Below are 17,890 nucleotides of genomic sequence, written 5' to 3'. Positions count from 1 at the left end.
TTGGGTGCAGGACAAGGATCAGAAATTTAAAGCCAGTGGATAAAAAGTGCTTATTACCTAGCTTGGTGGCAAGAGCCCAATCAGGGACCCGTACAGTAAAAGAAGAGGAACAACTCCCACAAGTTGTTCTCTGATCTCTACTCATGTGCCATCATGTACACACAACACAACACAACACAACACAACACAACACAACAGAATAACAGAGTGGCACAGTGAGAGTATGAGAAAAGGAAGGGGTGAGGATGGAGCTTACCTGTGACTCTAATGTAATTTAGGAAGCTTTTTGGCTAGGTATGTGGGATAGTCAAGAACACAGAATATTGCCATTTACACAAATAAAAAGTTTAATCTTATTAGAAGCAACTTAAGCTAGAGAGGAAGCTTGTGATTGGAGAGAGGTAGGGGAGTGAGTGGGGGAAGGGTAGATTTGGGGCTTCAATTTCAGGGATTTCTAGCAACTTCTGCTCCCAATGCTTGGCCAATGAGACACTCAGAGATGCTCCACACTACAGCCATAGCAAGATCAACCATCCTGGCTTTTCTGTGCTGAGAGAAATCAAGGAAAATCATCCAGAGCTCCAAACAATGACACAAACAGACAGAACATCCTGTTACAACAACACCACTGCCGCCGCCACCACCACCGCCACCATCGCCGCCACCAAATCCTTCAAAATTCAAAAATAGACACCTAGGATTTTCAACTTAGAAACTGGTATCTCCCAGTGGCCATTGCATCACCAGCACTGCAGGGGGAGCCTGGCCTCTGGACTGGGACACCTTCTAAGAGCAAACATGAGGGATGACACCTGACAGCAGCAGAGGGGCCTTGGATTGGTCCTGGTCCATGGATTGAGTGAAGTAAATCCTCTTTAAGTGAAGTTTCCAGAACTTTCATAGCTTTAGATCAAATATATGAGAGAAGATCTTAGCTGTAAAAAGTCATCACTACCAAGATGGTTTTCAAAACAAAGGCAGATTTAAAAATATCAGTGGAAGTGAAGTGTTAAGATGCTGGGAGAAAACAGCTGCCCACCTAGAGCTGATAAACAGGACTTAGTCCACCCCAGTGGACACTTCTGAAGGATCTGCTTTAGGTGGAAGGAAAACCCTCTGAGATACAGAGCTTCACATCTATACCCTGCAAATAAACTTGCAAACAAATACATTGACAGTACAGGATGGTGTGAAGAGAGGGGAAAGTCTTTCACTTGGATGCTTCTAACTCTCTCAGCATAATCTACCCACCTCTTATCAAGGCACAGAGGAAAAAACAGCCAATCAGAAGAGTGGGATCAGGTGGCAGATGCCATGCAGGAAGAGCTGTAGTGGGCAAGTGAGCTCGGAGACAGCCCACCAGTTTGCTTGGCTGCAATGGCTGCGCTCTGGTGAGGCATGGCCCCAGAGACTTCTCCGCAGGATTGTTTCTTGTTACTGGTGTGCTTTCTTATGTTTGTCATTTCCATATTCCTCATTGATTTGGTGTGGTGTGAGTGGACACTGGGAAATTCTCACTGCCTATAGCCTGATGTGATTACTTCCTGGGTGATAGCCAATCCTATTGGGCAAATTTCCTGCCCATCAACATGAAAATGAATTAATGATGTTTGGATGAATTAATGACTTTATAGAATTTCTGATTTGATTCAAGTATTTTTTAAAGAAAGTTTAAGGAGATGGTTTTAGTTGTTTCATCAGAAAGATGTAATAAAGTTAGAATCAAGAATAGAATGTGCCCCCTCCTCATAGAATAATACGTAAAGGCTGCATAACTAGGAATACAATGAGCTTTCATAAATTGTACTAAGAAGAGAAATAGGCTTAGGACAGATTTGTGATCAAGGAAAAACATTCATTCTAGGTCAGGGCCAAGGACGTAACCCCAGGTGTGCACTGTGATAAAGCGAGGCCATGTGAAACTGTTGCTTTGAACTTATAATGAGCTTACAGAATGAAACACTGCTTTTGAACTTACTATTGACATCCTTCTGTGACTCCCTTTTTGTGTAACATTTTGTCTGTGAAGAGTTATAAAGAACTTTGTCTAAGAAAGTATAAAAGAGCAGAGAGAAGAAACAAAGTGTGGCTGTTGGAGCTCTGCTTCATCTACTAAATATGTGTGTGTGTGTGTAGTACAATATGTATGCATATCTATCTGTCTGTCTCTATATATGTACATACATATGTATGTAGGTATATATGTATGCACATAAGTATGCATGTGTATTTGTGAAATTGATGAAACTGGTGGTCAGGCCCAGTTAAGTGTGTGTGTGTGCTCGTGTGTGTATGCATGAGTTTCTATGCTTTTCTGTCTCACTGACCTCTTAAGAGTTAAAAGAGTTCAGAGTTTCTTGCTGGCCCCAGGTAATTAAGTTTTGTTCCATTAGTAGTGCTGACCACTGCTATCAGTGGGGACCCTCATAGGCTACATCAGCACTGACTCCGATTGCCAACAACATATGCACTTCCTTCCTCAGTTACCTAGACGCTGGGTGGGCCTTGACAGCCGGGTCCACTATGTGTATTTTATTCTAGGGTTTTGTTCAACTGGATAGAGCCATCATTATTAACTTACGACACACTCAGTTTCAGGCTGATCGACACCACAGGCTGACTCAACATTACTCCTGCTCCTCTGGTTTATGATTTGCTTTTCATTGACTGTTTCTTCCAAAAAGTGTAGTTTCCTAAGAAGAAAGTGGCCAATAAGTAAGATAAGATGGATGCAATCTACTCTGTGAACAATGTGGGACCAAGAAATGTCTAATTGGCAAGTTTTTATACAGAGTATCATTAAAATCAAAACATGTCACTGAAGAGCAATAAATGTTAGTTGGGGTGGTTGAATCTCCCAGGGGACGTTTGTTAATGTGTGGTGGTATTTTGAAGACTCACAGCTGGAGCTGGTGGATGCTCCTGGATTCTAACATCTAGAGGCCAAAGATGTTTGCATAATATCCTACAAATAATAAATTCTCCTCTGACCCTGAGGACAGAGGATTTGACAGTACACATACCATTTATATTGAGCTGTTCAAAATCAAATGTAAGGACAAGGCACTTGAGACATATTTTGAAGGTTTTCATGTTTTTGTGTTTGGCTGAATATTCAGGTATGGACAATCCTGTGGCCTCTCAAGGGACTGGGGAGATGGTTCAGTGGGCAACAACACTTGCTTTGCATGCAAAAGGATTTGAGAGTGAGCCCTCAGTGGGCGGGCAAAAAAGCATAGCTATGCAAGCCTGTAACCCCAGGACTTGGGGGACAGAGATTGGTGGATCCTACGAGCTCACTGGCCAAACAGCCTTGCTGAAATGTGAGCTTCATGTTAAGTGAGAGACCAGGCAGCACGTGGTAAAGGACAACACCTGGTGTCTGGCTCTGGCTTCTGCATGCACATGCATGGCACACAGCTACACATTTGAAAGCATGTAACATGGATATACACATATACACCTATACACAGAAGAGGTTCTATCTTGAAAACACCAGCTACAACCAGATGCATGTAGATTTTTTAATAACTCTAAGTTTAACTTAATTTTACTCTTAAAATTAAAAAACAAAACCTTTGCTATTACCCTGTGTGTGTGTGTGTACTATGTGTGGTCATAGCATGTGTGGAGGTCAGAGGATAACTTTTGGAGTTAGTTCACCCCTTCTGGGTTCTGGGGTTCAAACTCAGGCGGTTAGGCATGAGTGGCAAGAGATTTTGCCCTCTGAGCTTCCTTGCTAGACCTGGATTTACTCCTTTTTGGGTGTTGAAGGGTGAAAAGAAAATTAGGTGGGCAGAAGCACTCTATGAGGAAGTCGTCCTCCTCCCCCTCCTCCCCCTCCTCCTCTTCCTTCTTTTCTTTTTAAAATCTGTTTATTTTGTTTTTTTATTCGAGAGTTTCTCTTTGTAGCCTTTGTCATCCTTGAAATAGCCCTGTAGACCAGGTTGGCCTCAAACTCACAGAGATCCACCTGCCTGTGACTCTTGAGAGCTGGGATTAAGGGAATGAGCCACCACGACCCACTGAAGTCTTTCCTTTTTGCTAGCTAATTACAGGGGCATGCACTCAGTTCCAGAGAGCCGAGCCTGTCTATGAAAGATCACACGATCCTTACACAGAGGAAGTATTCAGTGCCTGGTGGTGTAACAAATGTCTTTTTAATGTGCACCTTTAAACCATACTTCTGGTGCGATGACTGTCATTGGTTGTTAACTTGACTATATCTGGAATGAACTACAATCCAGAAATAGAGGGCACACCTGTGATCTGGATCTTGGGATAGGGAGACAACAGGATCGTTGGGGGTTGGAGGAGGGAGAAGACACAGGCCTTTAATCCAGATCTTAAGGTGGGATGACTGACACACCTTTAATCTGGGCCACATCTTCTGCTGGAAGCCTATGTAAGGACACAGAGGAGGGAAGTTTTTGGTTCTTCTTCACCTGCTTGCCTTTGCCTTGCTAGCACATCCATTCCTTCACTGGCATGGGTGATCCCAGCATATATGAAAGACCATCTGAGACACCCAGACTTGTACGACTGAGAAATTACTAGATTCTTGGACTTTCCATTCACAGCTAGCCATTGTTGGATTAGTTGGACTGCAGCCTGTAAGTCATTCCAATAAATTCCGTATATAGTTACATATTTATATAATATACACATATATATGGAATTTATATACACACATATATGGAATATATATTATATATATATTAATACATATGGCACACACACACACACACACACACACACACACACACACACACGGAATTCTCTGTCCACAATCAGAGGGCCTCCCAGAATGCAGTGCAATGAGGTTGTAACCAGAGCAGCAGTTTGGCAGAGCTCATGGAACGGCTAAACTGGATGGGTCTACTTGGTGTTCACCCATCTAGAAATGAGCTGGGAAGCTGAAAGAAGACCTCTGTGAATCAGTAGGCAGAGGCGGTGAGTCAGGAGTTACCTCCCTGGACTCTTCTATAGAACGTGACTTCCTGCTATGTCTCCACATCTGAAAGGTGTTCTCAGAAGACTCCATTCCCAGTTGTCACATAGCGCAGAATGCCTGGCATGTGATCCTGGACTCTACACAGCACTTATTTTCCTGCTTGTGGTTAAAACAAGGAAACACGTAATGGACTCAGATCTTCTCCCTGGCGCACAGGCACACGGTGTGTGCATGAGTGCACCTGACTCTTATGGAACGGTGGGAACTGTCATATCTCACATGAAAGGCCCTTGTCCTCGCTCCTTTCCACAGCTACTTCAACATCTCAGAGGACGGGACTTGAAGGTGGACTTTTAAAGTTTTTCAAAAGTTTAAAATAAAGATTTAACAATTAACAGTGAATAAAACCAACATGGATTTTAGGAACAGCTGAACGGTTGGATGGACGGTAGACACATATCTTATTAACAGACCACAAGTACTGACTGTGGCTCTGGGTAACCATATGTTATGATTTAGGAAGACTCCCAAGGCCATCTCATCAAAGGTTTCCATTTGCCTCACACTGTCTGCCCCCTGACATGTGATTTTGATTGTCAACTTGACTGGATTTAGAATCATCAAGGCAACAAGTTTTGACACATTCTGTGACAGATTAGAATAGGTTTAGTGAAGTGGAAAGACCCGCTGTACATGTGGGTGGAGCCGTTCTGTGGGTGGTGCCATTCTCCGGGCTACAGTTTTAGATTCCATAAAACAGAGAAAACAAAGCGAGTACCAATTTTCTTCTTCTCTGCTTCCAGACAGCAGATGCAGTGGGCTGTCTCATGCTCCTGTCTCCGTGCCTTCCCGAGATGGGCTGTACCCTGGGACTATGAGCCAAAACAAACTCCACCCCTCACGTTGGTCTTGGCAGACATTCTGTCACAGTAGTGAGGAGGTAACTAGCTCTTGTTTCCTGGTGGGAGGGCTCCTCATCACTGCTTTCAGAAAAAATGTAGAGGTTTGATATTAAAGCTGTTAGCGTTTCTTCTAGGCTCTGCCCCACAGCAACTGCTTGGCTTCAATAAAAATGGCTGTGTGGCTCCTCTTTATCTCTCTGGCCTTACTTTCTCTGGTCTTTCTCTCTCCCTGTCCTCTCCCGTCCTCTCCCTCTCTCTTTGTGTTCCCGGCCGCCTGTTCCCTTCTTTCTCCCTCCTCTCTCTTTCTGTCCCCCCTGCCCTCTGTCCTTTCTCTTTCTCTGCCTCAACTCCCTTCTCAATCCCACTTTCCATGCCCCAAAATAAACTTCATTTTATACTAGACACATCCTATGGCAGGTACCTCAGGTGTGGAAGCCTCAGCATGGACCTTCTCTTGCCGAACCATGCCACTGCATTACAAAACTAAAACAGAGTATGAGGGTTTTTTGTTTTTTTTTTTTTTGACAGAGTAGGAAAGAAGAACTAAATGCCCATGGTTAGTATACCAACAACAGGGGCCAGATTTGAAGACAGGCTGTATGACTTGACAGTAGCTAATTACACATAAAACCATAACACAGGGCTAGAGAGATGGCTAAGAGTGATTGTTGTGCAAGCACGAGGACCCATGTTAAAATCCCAAAACCAGAACACAAACACCTCAGTGTAACTATGTATGTCTGTAATCTAAGCACTGTGGAGGCCAGAGGCAGGGGCATTACTGGGGCTTGCTGGCCTAGCTCCCTTCAGTAAGTGAATGAGGTATCATGAGATAGAGCAGGATATTTGATTCTGGGACTGTAATGGCCCAGGGAAACAGAGGATGGGTGGAGGAGAGCTTCATCCCTGGACAGCTCAGATGAGAATGGCAGGAGTTGGCTCCCATCCCACTCCCAACCTGGTGCCATCAACCCTGGTAAGAATTTATTACCCTGACAGTTACCACGATTCCCTCCTTGTTTGACCTTGTAAGATTCCCCTTCCCTGTGGGATCGTGAAAGGTCTTGTGGCTCCTGGTTGAGCTAAGGCTAAAAGCCCCAGAGACCCTGAAGGGACGGTAGGAGCTTGCCCTGTTCTTGGGTACCAGGCCCTTGTCACTAGCTGCAGCACCCTCCCCACCCCACCCCCGTAGATTTGTGGTCATTAGTCATGTAAGGGCAATGCCCCAAGCCCCTCCACATGTAGAGGACATGACATAGGCTCAAGTAAGGTCTCCATTTCAGTGAGGTACCTGAAGGGCTGGAGGGCTTAGCCAATGATCTGTCCTTCCTAGACATTCCTTCCTGCAAAAGTTATTTAATCTCAGGCCCACCCTGAGAAGTGGGATATGGTTCTACACATCCACTTTCTGACATGATAAGAAATGCCTTAAAACCACGGACTGCCTCTTTTCATCTGGATCCTCCATGGGGAGGGCTTCACCTACATACAGAGCCACTGTCCAGTCTCCTGTAGAGGCCTCTCTGCACTCCCAGCCACGACTGCCACCAAGCCAAGCTCAAGCCCGCAGCTGTCAACCCAAGGACAATCACCATGGGAGCAGCTCCAGCTCTCTTCTCCCCTTCCCCTCCTGCCGAGGATCAGATCCAACCTGTGGGCTCCCACTCCCTTCTCAGCTCTTCCTTGACTTGGCAGCGTGGGGTAAGCACCGTCAACTTCCTCTGTCCAGGCTTCACAAGCTGCCGAGCCCTGCTGCTGAACAGATGCGGGACCTATAACCTTACACCTCCCCTCCTACGCCCCTGAATATTCAGATAAAGCATTTTCCAACACCCTTGTCCTGGCCAGCGGTACACAGCCACACAAACCTTGGCCTAGAGACCCCGGCCACCTCTCCAGGGGCATAAATGTCCCCTTTCTCACCGCAGACCAAGATCCTACCTGCATCCACTCATACCTGGCTAAGCTTCTCTTCTAGTTGTTAGGAGCCGCGGCAGGTGCTGGCAAAGTCCGCCATCGCTAGGTGGCGCTGTCAGCCATAATTCTTCCTAGTAAACAAATAAAGTGCGCATGTGCCATGTAAAGCCCGCCAAGGCTAAGCCCATCTCACGGCGTTTGGCGCGCTACGAGTTTGCGGCCAATCAGAGATGATTACGCCGCTCTAGGGTATATAAGGGCTTTTCCCAGGGCTAGGAGTCGTCTTCTGCCACCATTTTGGTTTAGGGAAATAAACGTGTTTCTACGGAAGGATTCTGGTGTGTGTGTGTGTGTGTGTGTGCGTGTGTGTGTATGTTTTTTGCCGGCGAGACCACTACACGCGCGCCCCGCATCTAGTAGTCCAGCCTGGTGTGCAATGGAATTGGTTACCCCGAGGGGGAGAAGCAGACATCGGCTGGCATTTGATATCATTTCTGGCCTCCATATGTCCATGGGAACACACACACACACACACACACACACACACACACACACACACAGAGAGAGAGAGAGAGAGAGAGAGAGAGAGAGAGTTCATGAAACCCCCGCCCTATACGTAAATTAATACCTATCCCTACCCCAACTCCCAGAACAGTGGGAGCCCAGAGAGCTCAGGAAGCAGTCCCAGATGTGCAGTAATCAGGACAAATGGTGAGGATTTGGTCCAGAATGTTCAGCTTCCATACTTTTAAATCCCTTCTCACTTAAGAATAGCCAGAGAAACCCAAACACACTCTCCTATCCAATCACGTAGGCCCCTATCGAAGCCAATTACATAGGACACCTCTTATCTCAGCCAATCAATTTCAAAGGACAGCCCTTATCCCAGCCAATCACATAGGACAGTCCTTATCCCAGTTAACCACATAGGACAGCCCTTATCTCTATCAGCCAATCACATAGGACAGCCCTTATCTCAGCTCCAGCTTCCCCATCATCTTGAGTTAGGCCACACTGACACCTTCCTCTCTTCCTCTCACTGCTCAGTTTTACTGTTCTCCCTGCCTTTGACTCTCTGCCAAACGGATGAGGCAGACTTCCTTGCTCTATCCGGAACTAGACAAAACCTTTTTCTTACTCCCACGTGGGTGGTGTTCAATGAACCTAAGGGGTAAGATGCACAAGAGTTAAATTTTCTCTCTGTACATTTAGAGAAGCCACAAAGAATGGCACCACATCTAGAGGCGTGCGAACTCCAGACCTCAAGGTGGGAGGATATGTACAGTTGTAAGATTGAAAGGAAGAAGAAAGATAGAGTGACATAGGCTGTTTCACAGTGTTGCTTTGAAGCCACACAGACCAGTAAAGGTCTTGTGCCTAGCTTATATTTCCCATCAGTTCATAGCAACTGTTTCATCTGAATGTCGCCACTGGACTTTCACAAAACCTATCGAAACACCAAGAGCAGACATTCTTGTTCCAGTGTTGGGTACATTTACCTCTGCTAGCTGGAGACGAGCTAGCTGGAGGCACTCAGGGCACCTGAGCAGAGTCAGCCAAGGAGGGAACCTGCGACTCACGGCTGGTGGCTGAGCCTTGTGCCTGGTGCCCTGCCCCCAGGCTCTCCCACACCCAGAGTCACCGCAACGCATTCTAATAGCCCTGTTGCCATGTGCAACCCCCACGGAGTCTCAACCCCTCATGGAGTCTCAGACCTGGCTGAGTAGAGCAGACGATGGTAAGCTCCAGGCTTGTGTCTCCAGATCGTCTTACAGGAACCAGAAACTCCCCAACAGCCTCTGCCAGTTTATATTCTGCCTCTGGAATGTAAACTGTTGATTCTAGAAACGACTGGAGAAGGCATTTCAGCAGGATTAAAATACCAGCTCCCTGGTATTTTATCACACCTACGCAGAAGTGTGTAGCCATTGGCTCCTATGTTTGCAACATGATTAACCGCCTCATTTTTGAGAAGGGTAGGAAGTATTTGTTATTAAGTAAAAAGCAGAACTGAGTTTAGAAGATCCCCTCGTCCTTCCCCCTTATTAAATCGTGTGAGGCATACCATCTTCAGGATCTACAATTTCGACTGTTGCCATCTCTGGAAACTCCAGTGCAGCCGTGTCAGGTTCAGAGAGAACGATTTGGAAAGTTTCTGAGGTCTCATACTTGGTGTCAGATATAAGTTCCACCTTCCACGTGGGTGTATACTGGTCAGGATCGAACTGGACCAGTGTGGAAGCCTTTCCTTTAAAATCCTTATTTTCTTTGGCAATGTCTCCTTTGGTTCCAGTGCCTGAAGCCAGAAAACTCAACATAATTCTTAGGGTCTGAAGGAATATTTTTCTCTTCGGCATGTTTCTGTTGTTGACAAACACAGATAACATAGTTGTTGCTTCTATTTAGTGCATGGAGAAGATATTTGTGAACACTTTTCCCAGCTACAAGAGTGAACAGAAGTGAACTGAGTCAGGAAGAAAGAAGGAAGGGAGGGAGCGAGGCAGGGGAGGGAAGGGAGGGAGCGAGGGAGGGAGGGGAGGGTGCAGCTCAGTGCTGGAGCAATGGCTAAGTATGTGCCAGGCCTTGAGTTCCACTGCGAAAAGACGATTTACTGTTGGGAAGCATCAAGGAGGAATGACAGAAGGACAACCGTGAGTGGATTTATCTTGTTGATTTTATTTAGCATATATTAACCCATGACCTCTGATTGGTCTAATCCTGGGAGTTTGAAGATGAGTGGGAGATTCCAGCCTCCAGAGAGCTCACTGTTTATATAGAATGGAGAATATTATGACAATTTCAATTTCTGCCATCTCTGTTTTTGAGACAGTGTCTCAACATAGACTGTCCTCCATCTCACTATGTAGCTGAGTATGAGTTTGAACTTCTGACCCTCTTGCCTCCATCTCCCAAGTTCTGGGATTATAGGCATGGTTTTATTTAGTGCTGTGGATCTGAGCCAGAGCTTCTCACGTGCTAACCAGCCACCCTTCCAACTGAGCCTCACTCCAGACCTGCTTCGTGACTGTTGACTGTGAGATAATTCTTAGTAACTTTCCAGACAATTAGATCCCCAATTATGAGTGAATATGGAATATAATATAATGAATATAATGAAAATGGAGGGGTGATGACTGATTGGAGTTCTTCTAGGAAGTAGGAATTAGAAACTTATGAAAGAAATTCACCAACGATAATAAGACACCTACTCAATGATATATAAAACAGCCAGTGTCAGACATAGCAGTCAAGACTCACCGAAGAGCCAGAGCTGGAACAGTGAGCTGGACTAGGCAGTTTTGTGTCTTTCTTCCTGTAGACTGTGTGGTCTGCTGCTAGACCGGCCTGAGAGGACAAGTGCTTAAGGGTGTTGGTTTAGGTACAAGGGAAGTCCTCCTGAGCATCTGTCTCACACAGCCAAGTGCTTACACACACACACACACACACACACACACACACACACTACTTTAAAACTGGAGTATGGAAATTCTTCCTGACATATTAATTCAAACTCATAAGGAGGCCTTGGGTGATGAATTGCAGAAGCCAAGTACTGAAAGAGAAAGGAGGGTTATTTCAGCTGAAGGTCTTGGCAGCCTTCCCAACCACACAGTGGTGGAAGGACCTGAGGTATAGGCTGGGGCTTCAGCTGACCTATTTAGAAGCCTATTCCTAAAGCCTCCCGAGTAGCTCCTTTCCCTGATTAGCTACCTTCACTCCACGCCCCCCGCATCATGCTTCCTTCCTGTCCTCCCCGATTCACTGGCTTTAATATGTTGGCTGAGTTCTAAACCTGTCTGGGAGGCTCCTAATGATCACTTGTAAAATGTAAAATAAATGACAACCACAAAAAAGGGTCATGCCTTTGATCCCAGCACTTGGAGGCAGAAGCAAAAGGATCTCTGTGTGTTCAAGACAAGCCTGTGAGCTCTAGGATAGCCAGGGCTACACTGTGAGATCTTGTCTTGAAGCTGCCCATGTAGGAAAAAAAAATGAAGATAACATAACCTTGTTTGATTACTTGAGAGATTATAAGTACAAAGGCAAAATGAGTTCTGAAGGTTCTGGTAGCTAACAGTGCTGTGAAAATATAGGGGGTTCTTAGAACAATTATTATTAATTATTAAGGATGACAATTGGATCCTTTTTGTCGGCCCTGCCTGTGTGTTTACTCCAAAGAGCTGTGTTTTGCTGGTGGGGTTTGTAATGCATAGAAAACTTGACACTGCGCATGTCCTTAAGCAAGCTACAACCTCAGCGAGGTTAAAACAATTATACATAATTAAGTAATGAAATTTAAAACATCAATTAAATAGAAAATAATACTTCAGAAGAATATCTAGAACTATTAGTTATATTAGTATATAACTATTAGTATATAATTATTAGTTAGTATATGAAAATATATTTTTCTACACTTAAAGGCAATTTTAAAAGAAGTTCATTGCAGCTTTATTTATAGTAGACAGAAAACTGTAAACAACCTAGATATCCCTCAGTTGAAGAATGGATAAAAAAAATGTACATTTGCCGGTTCTGGTGGCGCAGGCCGGTAGGATTTGCTGAAGGAGGCAGAGGCAGGAGGATTTCTGAGTTCGAGGCCAGCCTGGACTACACATTTTTCGGCCGGGCAGTGGTGGTGCATGCCTTTAATCCCAGCACTTGGGAGGCAGAGGCAGGCGGATTTCTGAGTTCGAGGCTAGCCTGGTCTACAGAGTGAGTTCCAGGACAGCCAGGGCTACACAGAGAAACCCTGTCTCGAAAAACCAAACAAACAAACAAAAAAGAAAATGTACATTAATACAATGGAATAATATTCAGCTATTAAAAACAAAGACATCATGAAATCTGCAGGCGAATAAATGGAACTAGAAAAGATCATCCCAGATGAGGTAACCCAGACCCAGAAAGGCCAATATGGCAAGCATACATTTATAAGTGTACATTAGCTGTTAAGCAAATGATAGTCACGGTACAATCCACAGACTCAGAGAAACTAGGTAAAGAGGAGGGTTCTTGCAGGTGTATGGATCTCCTCAGGAAGGAGAAATAGAATAGATTTTACTGATGGAATGGGGATGGCTGAGGTCAGGATTGGGAGATACCAGGTTGGGTGGTGGGATGGAGGTAAAAAGCTGGAAGGAGAAAATTTGAGGAGAGACAACTGGAAATGGGGGTCATTTGGGAGGCAACGTGGAAACCTAGTGCAGTGGAACCTTTCTGGACTCTTTGAGAGTGACCCTACTGAGCATTTCTAGTGATGGAGGATACCAAGTCTGAATTGGGCAGTTTTTGAAGCTAGATAAGGCTTTCAGTGGTGGGACTGGGTTACACTCAGTTTCGTTGTTGACTGAGGAGGTTCCATGGAGACCTCCTGTTGTGGATTGCTGTTTGTGTTTTCTGTTCCCTCAGGAGGGGTACACATACTCAGGTGAGGTCAGGTGAAATCTTAATTGGTCGGATAAGACTAGAGCCTGTGGTTGGGCAGTGGAAGGAAAAGGCAGAGCTGAAAGTTTTAGAGAGTGGGAAGAGGAAGAAAAAAGACAGAGAGACAGGGAGAAGATGGGCTGGGGCCACATGGCCCAAAGGAGTCACAGGTAGCTAGGGATTTCTTAGATCAGCAGTAGAGCAGTGTAGGATACATTTGCCCAATCTAGGTGTGCAGCTTGCATTTACATCAATTGAGTTTTGTGTTCTTTGAGTGGACATTTTGGGGCTGGAGATTTATTATTATAAATCTGGCTGGTATATTGCAAGTCTCTAGTGTTATCATTTCACGAGGCTAAGGGGATCTGAGTGAGCGGTAGCTGGCTTTCTGTAGGCCAGCCACAGTGGGTGGATGACCTGGGAAGATTGGAGTGGCTTGGCAGCAGCTGGCCATGGGAACCAGGGCAAGACCACTGCTTCAGGCTGGCCGTGGAGGTGGGCGAGACCGCTGTGGCCGGCAATTAGCCAGATTTAGTGTGGATCGTTTGTTTTTTTTTAAAACTAAACACTACAACCTCCAAACAACCCAGGCTGATGCTAGGACAGAAAGTAGCTCTTTGAAAACTGACAGCAAGGCCCTATTGCGGAGGACAACATCTGCACAGCTCATGGAATGTAGAGGGGTCATCTAGCACCTGCGTGGAGCCTTTACACATATGCTCTAGTCTGCTTGATGAAGGCAGGTAGTCCCAGGCTATGAAAAAAGTAACCTGGACACCAACCCAGTAGCAAAACCCTGTCCTCCCTGCAAGATATGCTGGCATAGAAGTTGTGGGAATGGCCGACCAATGTTTAACCTGAGGCTCACACCATAAGAGGGAGCCCATGTCCTACACTGACTAGATAGCTAGGAACCAGAGACTGGATATCCCAGAGACCTAGGGCAGAACCAAACATGGCTGGGAAAAATCAATGAAATGACTCCCAATAATTAAATGGTTTCTAATGTTATTCTGCTATACTCATAAATTGGTGCCTTATTCTCATGAGAGAGGCGCCCTTCAGCGGCAGATGGGAGCGAGTGCATAGACCCACAGTCAGACATTATTCAGAGAGTCTAAATTGGAGGTCTTCATCGGGTCCCTCTCCTCAGAAGTGGGGGCAAAATGATTGTAGGAGTCAGGAGGGATGGAGGACACTGAGAGAACATGGCCCACTGAATCAACTGAGCAGGGCTCATATGGACTCACAGAGACTGAAGCAGCAAACACAGGGCCTGCATAGGTCTGCACCAGGTCCTCTGCATATATGTTATGGTTGTTAGCTGGGTGTTTTCGTGAGACTCCTAACAGTGGGAACAGATGTGTCCCTGACTCTTGCCTGTTCTTGAAACTCTTTTCTTCCTTGTGGGTTACCTTGTCCAGCCTGAATGTGAAGGGTTTAGCCTGTCTTACTGTATCTTGTTTTGTCCTTTTTGGTTGTTGTTTCTTGGAGATCTGCTCTTTTCTAAAGAAGAAATGGAGGGAGAATGGATCTGAGGGTATGGGCAGTTTGGGGGGAGCTGGGAGGAGTGGAGGGAGAGGAAACTGTGGTTGGGATTTATTGTATGAGAGGAGAAATTTATTTTTAATAGGAAAAAAAGTTGGGTGAGCTGGGGATTGTGGGATAGCTAGAAAATGTCTCAATTTTCCTGGAGGTTTTTGAATTATAGAAAAGGAAAATAATATAATCTGTTATAACAAGGAAACCACACAGAGAAAATAATCACAGCTTATCAGTCCTTGTGGCACAACCTCTAAGGCAAGCCAGTGCTTTCTGCAAGCCCTTGCTTGTTGTAGGGCCACCTATCAATGTCCTCCTAGAGAAACAAGAAATGTCAGCAGTGTGCACTAAGAAAGCCTGCCTGTCCACACATCGAGGGATGTTTGCATCAGTGTGATAGGAGGAGACAGAAGAAGCCAACAGGCAAGGCTCATCTGCAGGCATTTGAAGGCTATTATCACGAGCAGCGCTAGATAACGCAGATCTCAGGAATAGAGAAGCAAATATCTAAGACACAGCTTGCTAGAGCTTCAGTGTAAGGATATATGCCACAAGTGCATGCAATAAGACACTGTGAAGAAAAAACTAGTCATGAAAAAATAAAAAACCCTAAGTGTTGAGAGAGCCTCAGAGCATTGCTTCCTTCGAGTGGTCCCCTCACTCTGGAATATTGCTCATGACCCACAGACTGATCTTAAATACGTACTCTGTAAAAGATATTAAAGACAGATTACATTTCAATTAAGTATGGGGTTTTGCCAATGACAATATTTGATGCTGGTGCTGGCTTATACATGATGCTACCTTTAAGAGGTGCAGCCTACAGGGAGTGCTTAGTTCACTGAGCCGTGATTTTGAAGGAATATCACTACTCTAATATACTGCAGCCTCCGATGCTGTGAACCACAGGAAACCTCTTTTTATTTTGATTACATTAGTTACTTTGTTGCAGTCAAGAAAAGCTCTCTACCACAGCTATCAATGGAGATAAACAATCAATTGCAGAATTCTAACCTTCTGAAATGTCAATGACTTCTGTCTAGGTTTGAAGGATTCCAAACAGTTTACCATAGTATTTTTTGTGCTACCTTGTCGCTTCCACAATGTGACATCCTATCAAATCTCTATCTGATGCTGTGAAGTCCTTTCCACCTCTTGGGAAAGTTACATTAATCCGTATCAGATTAATTACACACACATATGCTAGTAGCTGACCTCAAGGACATAGTCCAAAATGCATATAAACCTGAGAATTTGATGTAGATTCAGAAAGCTTAGGTCATTAATGCATGTTGTGACAGGCCACACTCTGTCAGCTATTTCTCTAAGCCTGAGAGTTCAGGTTTCCAGGGCAATACCCTGTTAACTGTGGGGTTTTGAAGCCATGTCTGCCGGTCCGGACACTGTCTATAGCATCAAGAGAATGCTATCATATCTCACTAAGGAACGTCATTGCAGGAGCCAAGTCAGACAATCCTGGAAAACATGCATATAAAAATACACTGCAAACTAGCTGGGCATGGTGATGCACACCTTCAATCCCAGCACCCAGTGGGCAGAGGCAGGTGAAGCTCTGAGTTGGAGGCCAGCCTGGTCTACAGACAGAGTTCCAGGACAGCCAGGGCTACACAGAGAAACCTTGTCATGAAAAAACAAACAACAACAAACCTCAAACAACAAGAGTAAGAACAAGAAAAATAAAAAGAACAACAACAACAACAACAACCAACCAACCAACCAAACAAACAAACAAAAATACTGCAAACTAATTAGAGGCTTATTTCTGGAGAGGCTGGTGTCTGCCTTAACTGAGCAACCATACCTTTATACATTTGGAACTCATTCTGTGACTGATTTACCTCATAGTTCATTTGTCAAGTGTATATCCTGTGAGACTTATTGGTGTTATTATTCCCCTTTAAACATTCTGAATTTAAGAAAAATTCTCTCTGTGTGTCAACAAACCCTATCATTTTGTGAGACCATACTTAGAGTATCTCTTCATTTCCACCTAACTTAACAAAGGCACAAAATATCAGTTCCTTCATCTTGCAGTGATGGGAACTGAACACAGGACCTTGAGCCTTCTAGGCAAATTCTCTACCACTGAGCTACATCCCCAGTGCACAGTGAGACCCACATCTTCACAATTCTCTTATGAGGTTGAGAAAAGTGAGAAAAATACATCAAATCTTTATCCAAGTACTAGATTCAGTAGTATATTTTATACAAGTATCGGATTGTATTTTGCATTGCAAATACACAGAAATACCACTCAACAAAAAAGACAAAAAACCAAACCAAACTAAAAAAAACAAACAAAGCAGAAAACCTTCTAGACATTGTATCTAGGAGGACTCAATGTTTAAGTCTTATTGATAAAATAAAGTTTCTTTTAAAAATGAAAGAACTTAGAATTAAAGTTAAAAATAAAAATTGCGCCAGCAGCACTTGCAGACAAGCCTGGTGATCTGAGTTCGATCCCTAGAACCCATAAAACAGGAGAGACCTTGCTCACTGTGTTAGGAATGTAGCTCAGTGGGACAGAGTAGAAAATAAATGCAAAACCTTTAAAGCTTAAAAACAGATTATAGGGGCTGGATAGATGGCACAGGGGTAACAAGCACTGGCTGCTCTTTCAGAGGACTCAGATTCAAGTCCCAGCACCCACATAGCACTTCACAACTGTCTATAACTCTAGTTCCAGGGGACCCAACACCTTCACACAGATACATACTGGCAAAACACCCATGCATATAAAATGAAAATAAGTAAATTATTTACAAACAGGGATTATAAACTTGAAAGTATATATAATAAATACATTTTGACTCCCTAATAGGCAAAATTAAATAAAAAAGGATAAATTAGCAGCTATTGTCCAATGTTTAGGACTTTGAATTTGGATGTGGGTATTGTTGAGTAGGATATTTAGGATGCTTAATAATTTACTGAACACTTAATGTCACATATTTAGTTTTTTGTTGCTGTTGTTTGTTTTGTTTGTCTTTCGAGATAGTGTTTCTCTGTGTAGCCCTGGTTATCCTGGAACTCTCTCTGTAGACCAGGCTGGCCCATAAACTCAGAGATCCACTTGCCCATCTTAGTATGTGACACTGTCATTAGCATTAGAAAAACATTAATTTAT

General features: G+C 44.4%; 1 protein-coding gene across 1 annotated transcript in view; it reads right to left on the bottom strand.

Annotated features, from left to right (window-relative positions):
* Positions 1-17,890, bottom strand: part of Frem3 (FRAS1 related extracellular matrix 3) — a 93,541-nt gene that overhangs the window by 14,820 nt on the left and 60,831 nt on the right. The window contains 3 exon segments of the mRNA XM_028753446.1: positions 9,489-9,614; positions 9,839-10,134; positions 13,864-13,888. Of these exon segments, the coding sequence (XP_028609279.1) occupies positions 9,489-9,614; positions 9,839-10,134; positions 13,864-13,888 (447 nt within the window).

The sequence above is a fragment of the Grammomys surdaster genome, unplaced genomic scaffold (assembly GCF_004785775.1).
Source record: "Grammomys surdaster isolate TR1022 unplaced genomic scaffold, NIH_TR_1.0 125947, whole genome shotgun sequence".
In the NCBI taxonomy this organism is placed as follows: Eukaryota; Metazoa; Chordata; class Mammalia; order Rodentia; family Muridae; genus Grammomys; species Grammomys surdaster.
This window is presented reverse-complemented; position numbering and strand designations above follow the sequence as displayed.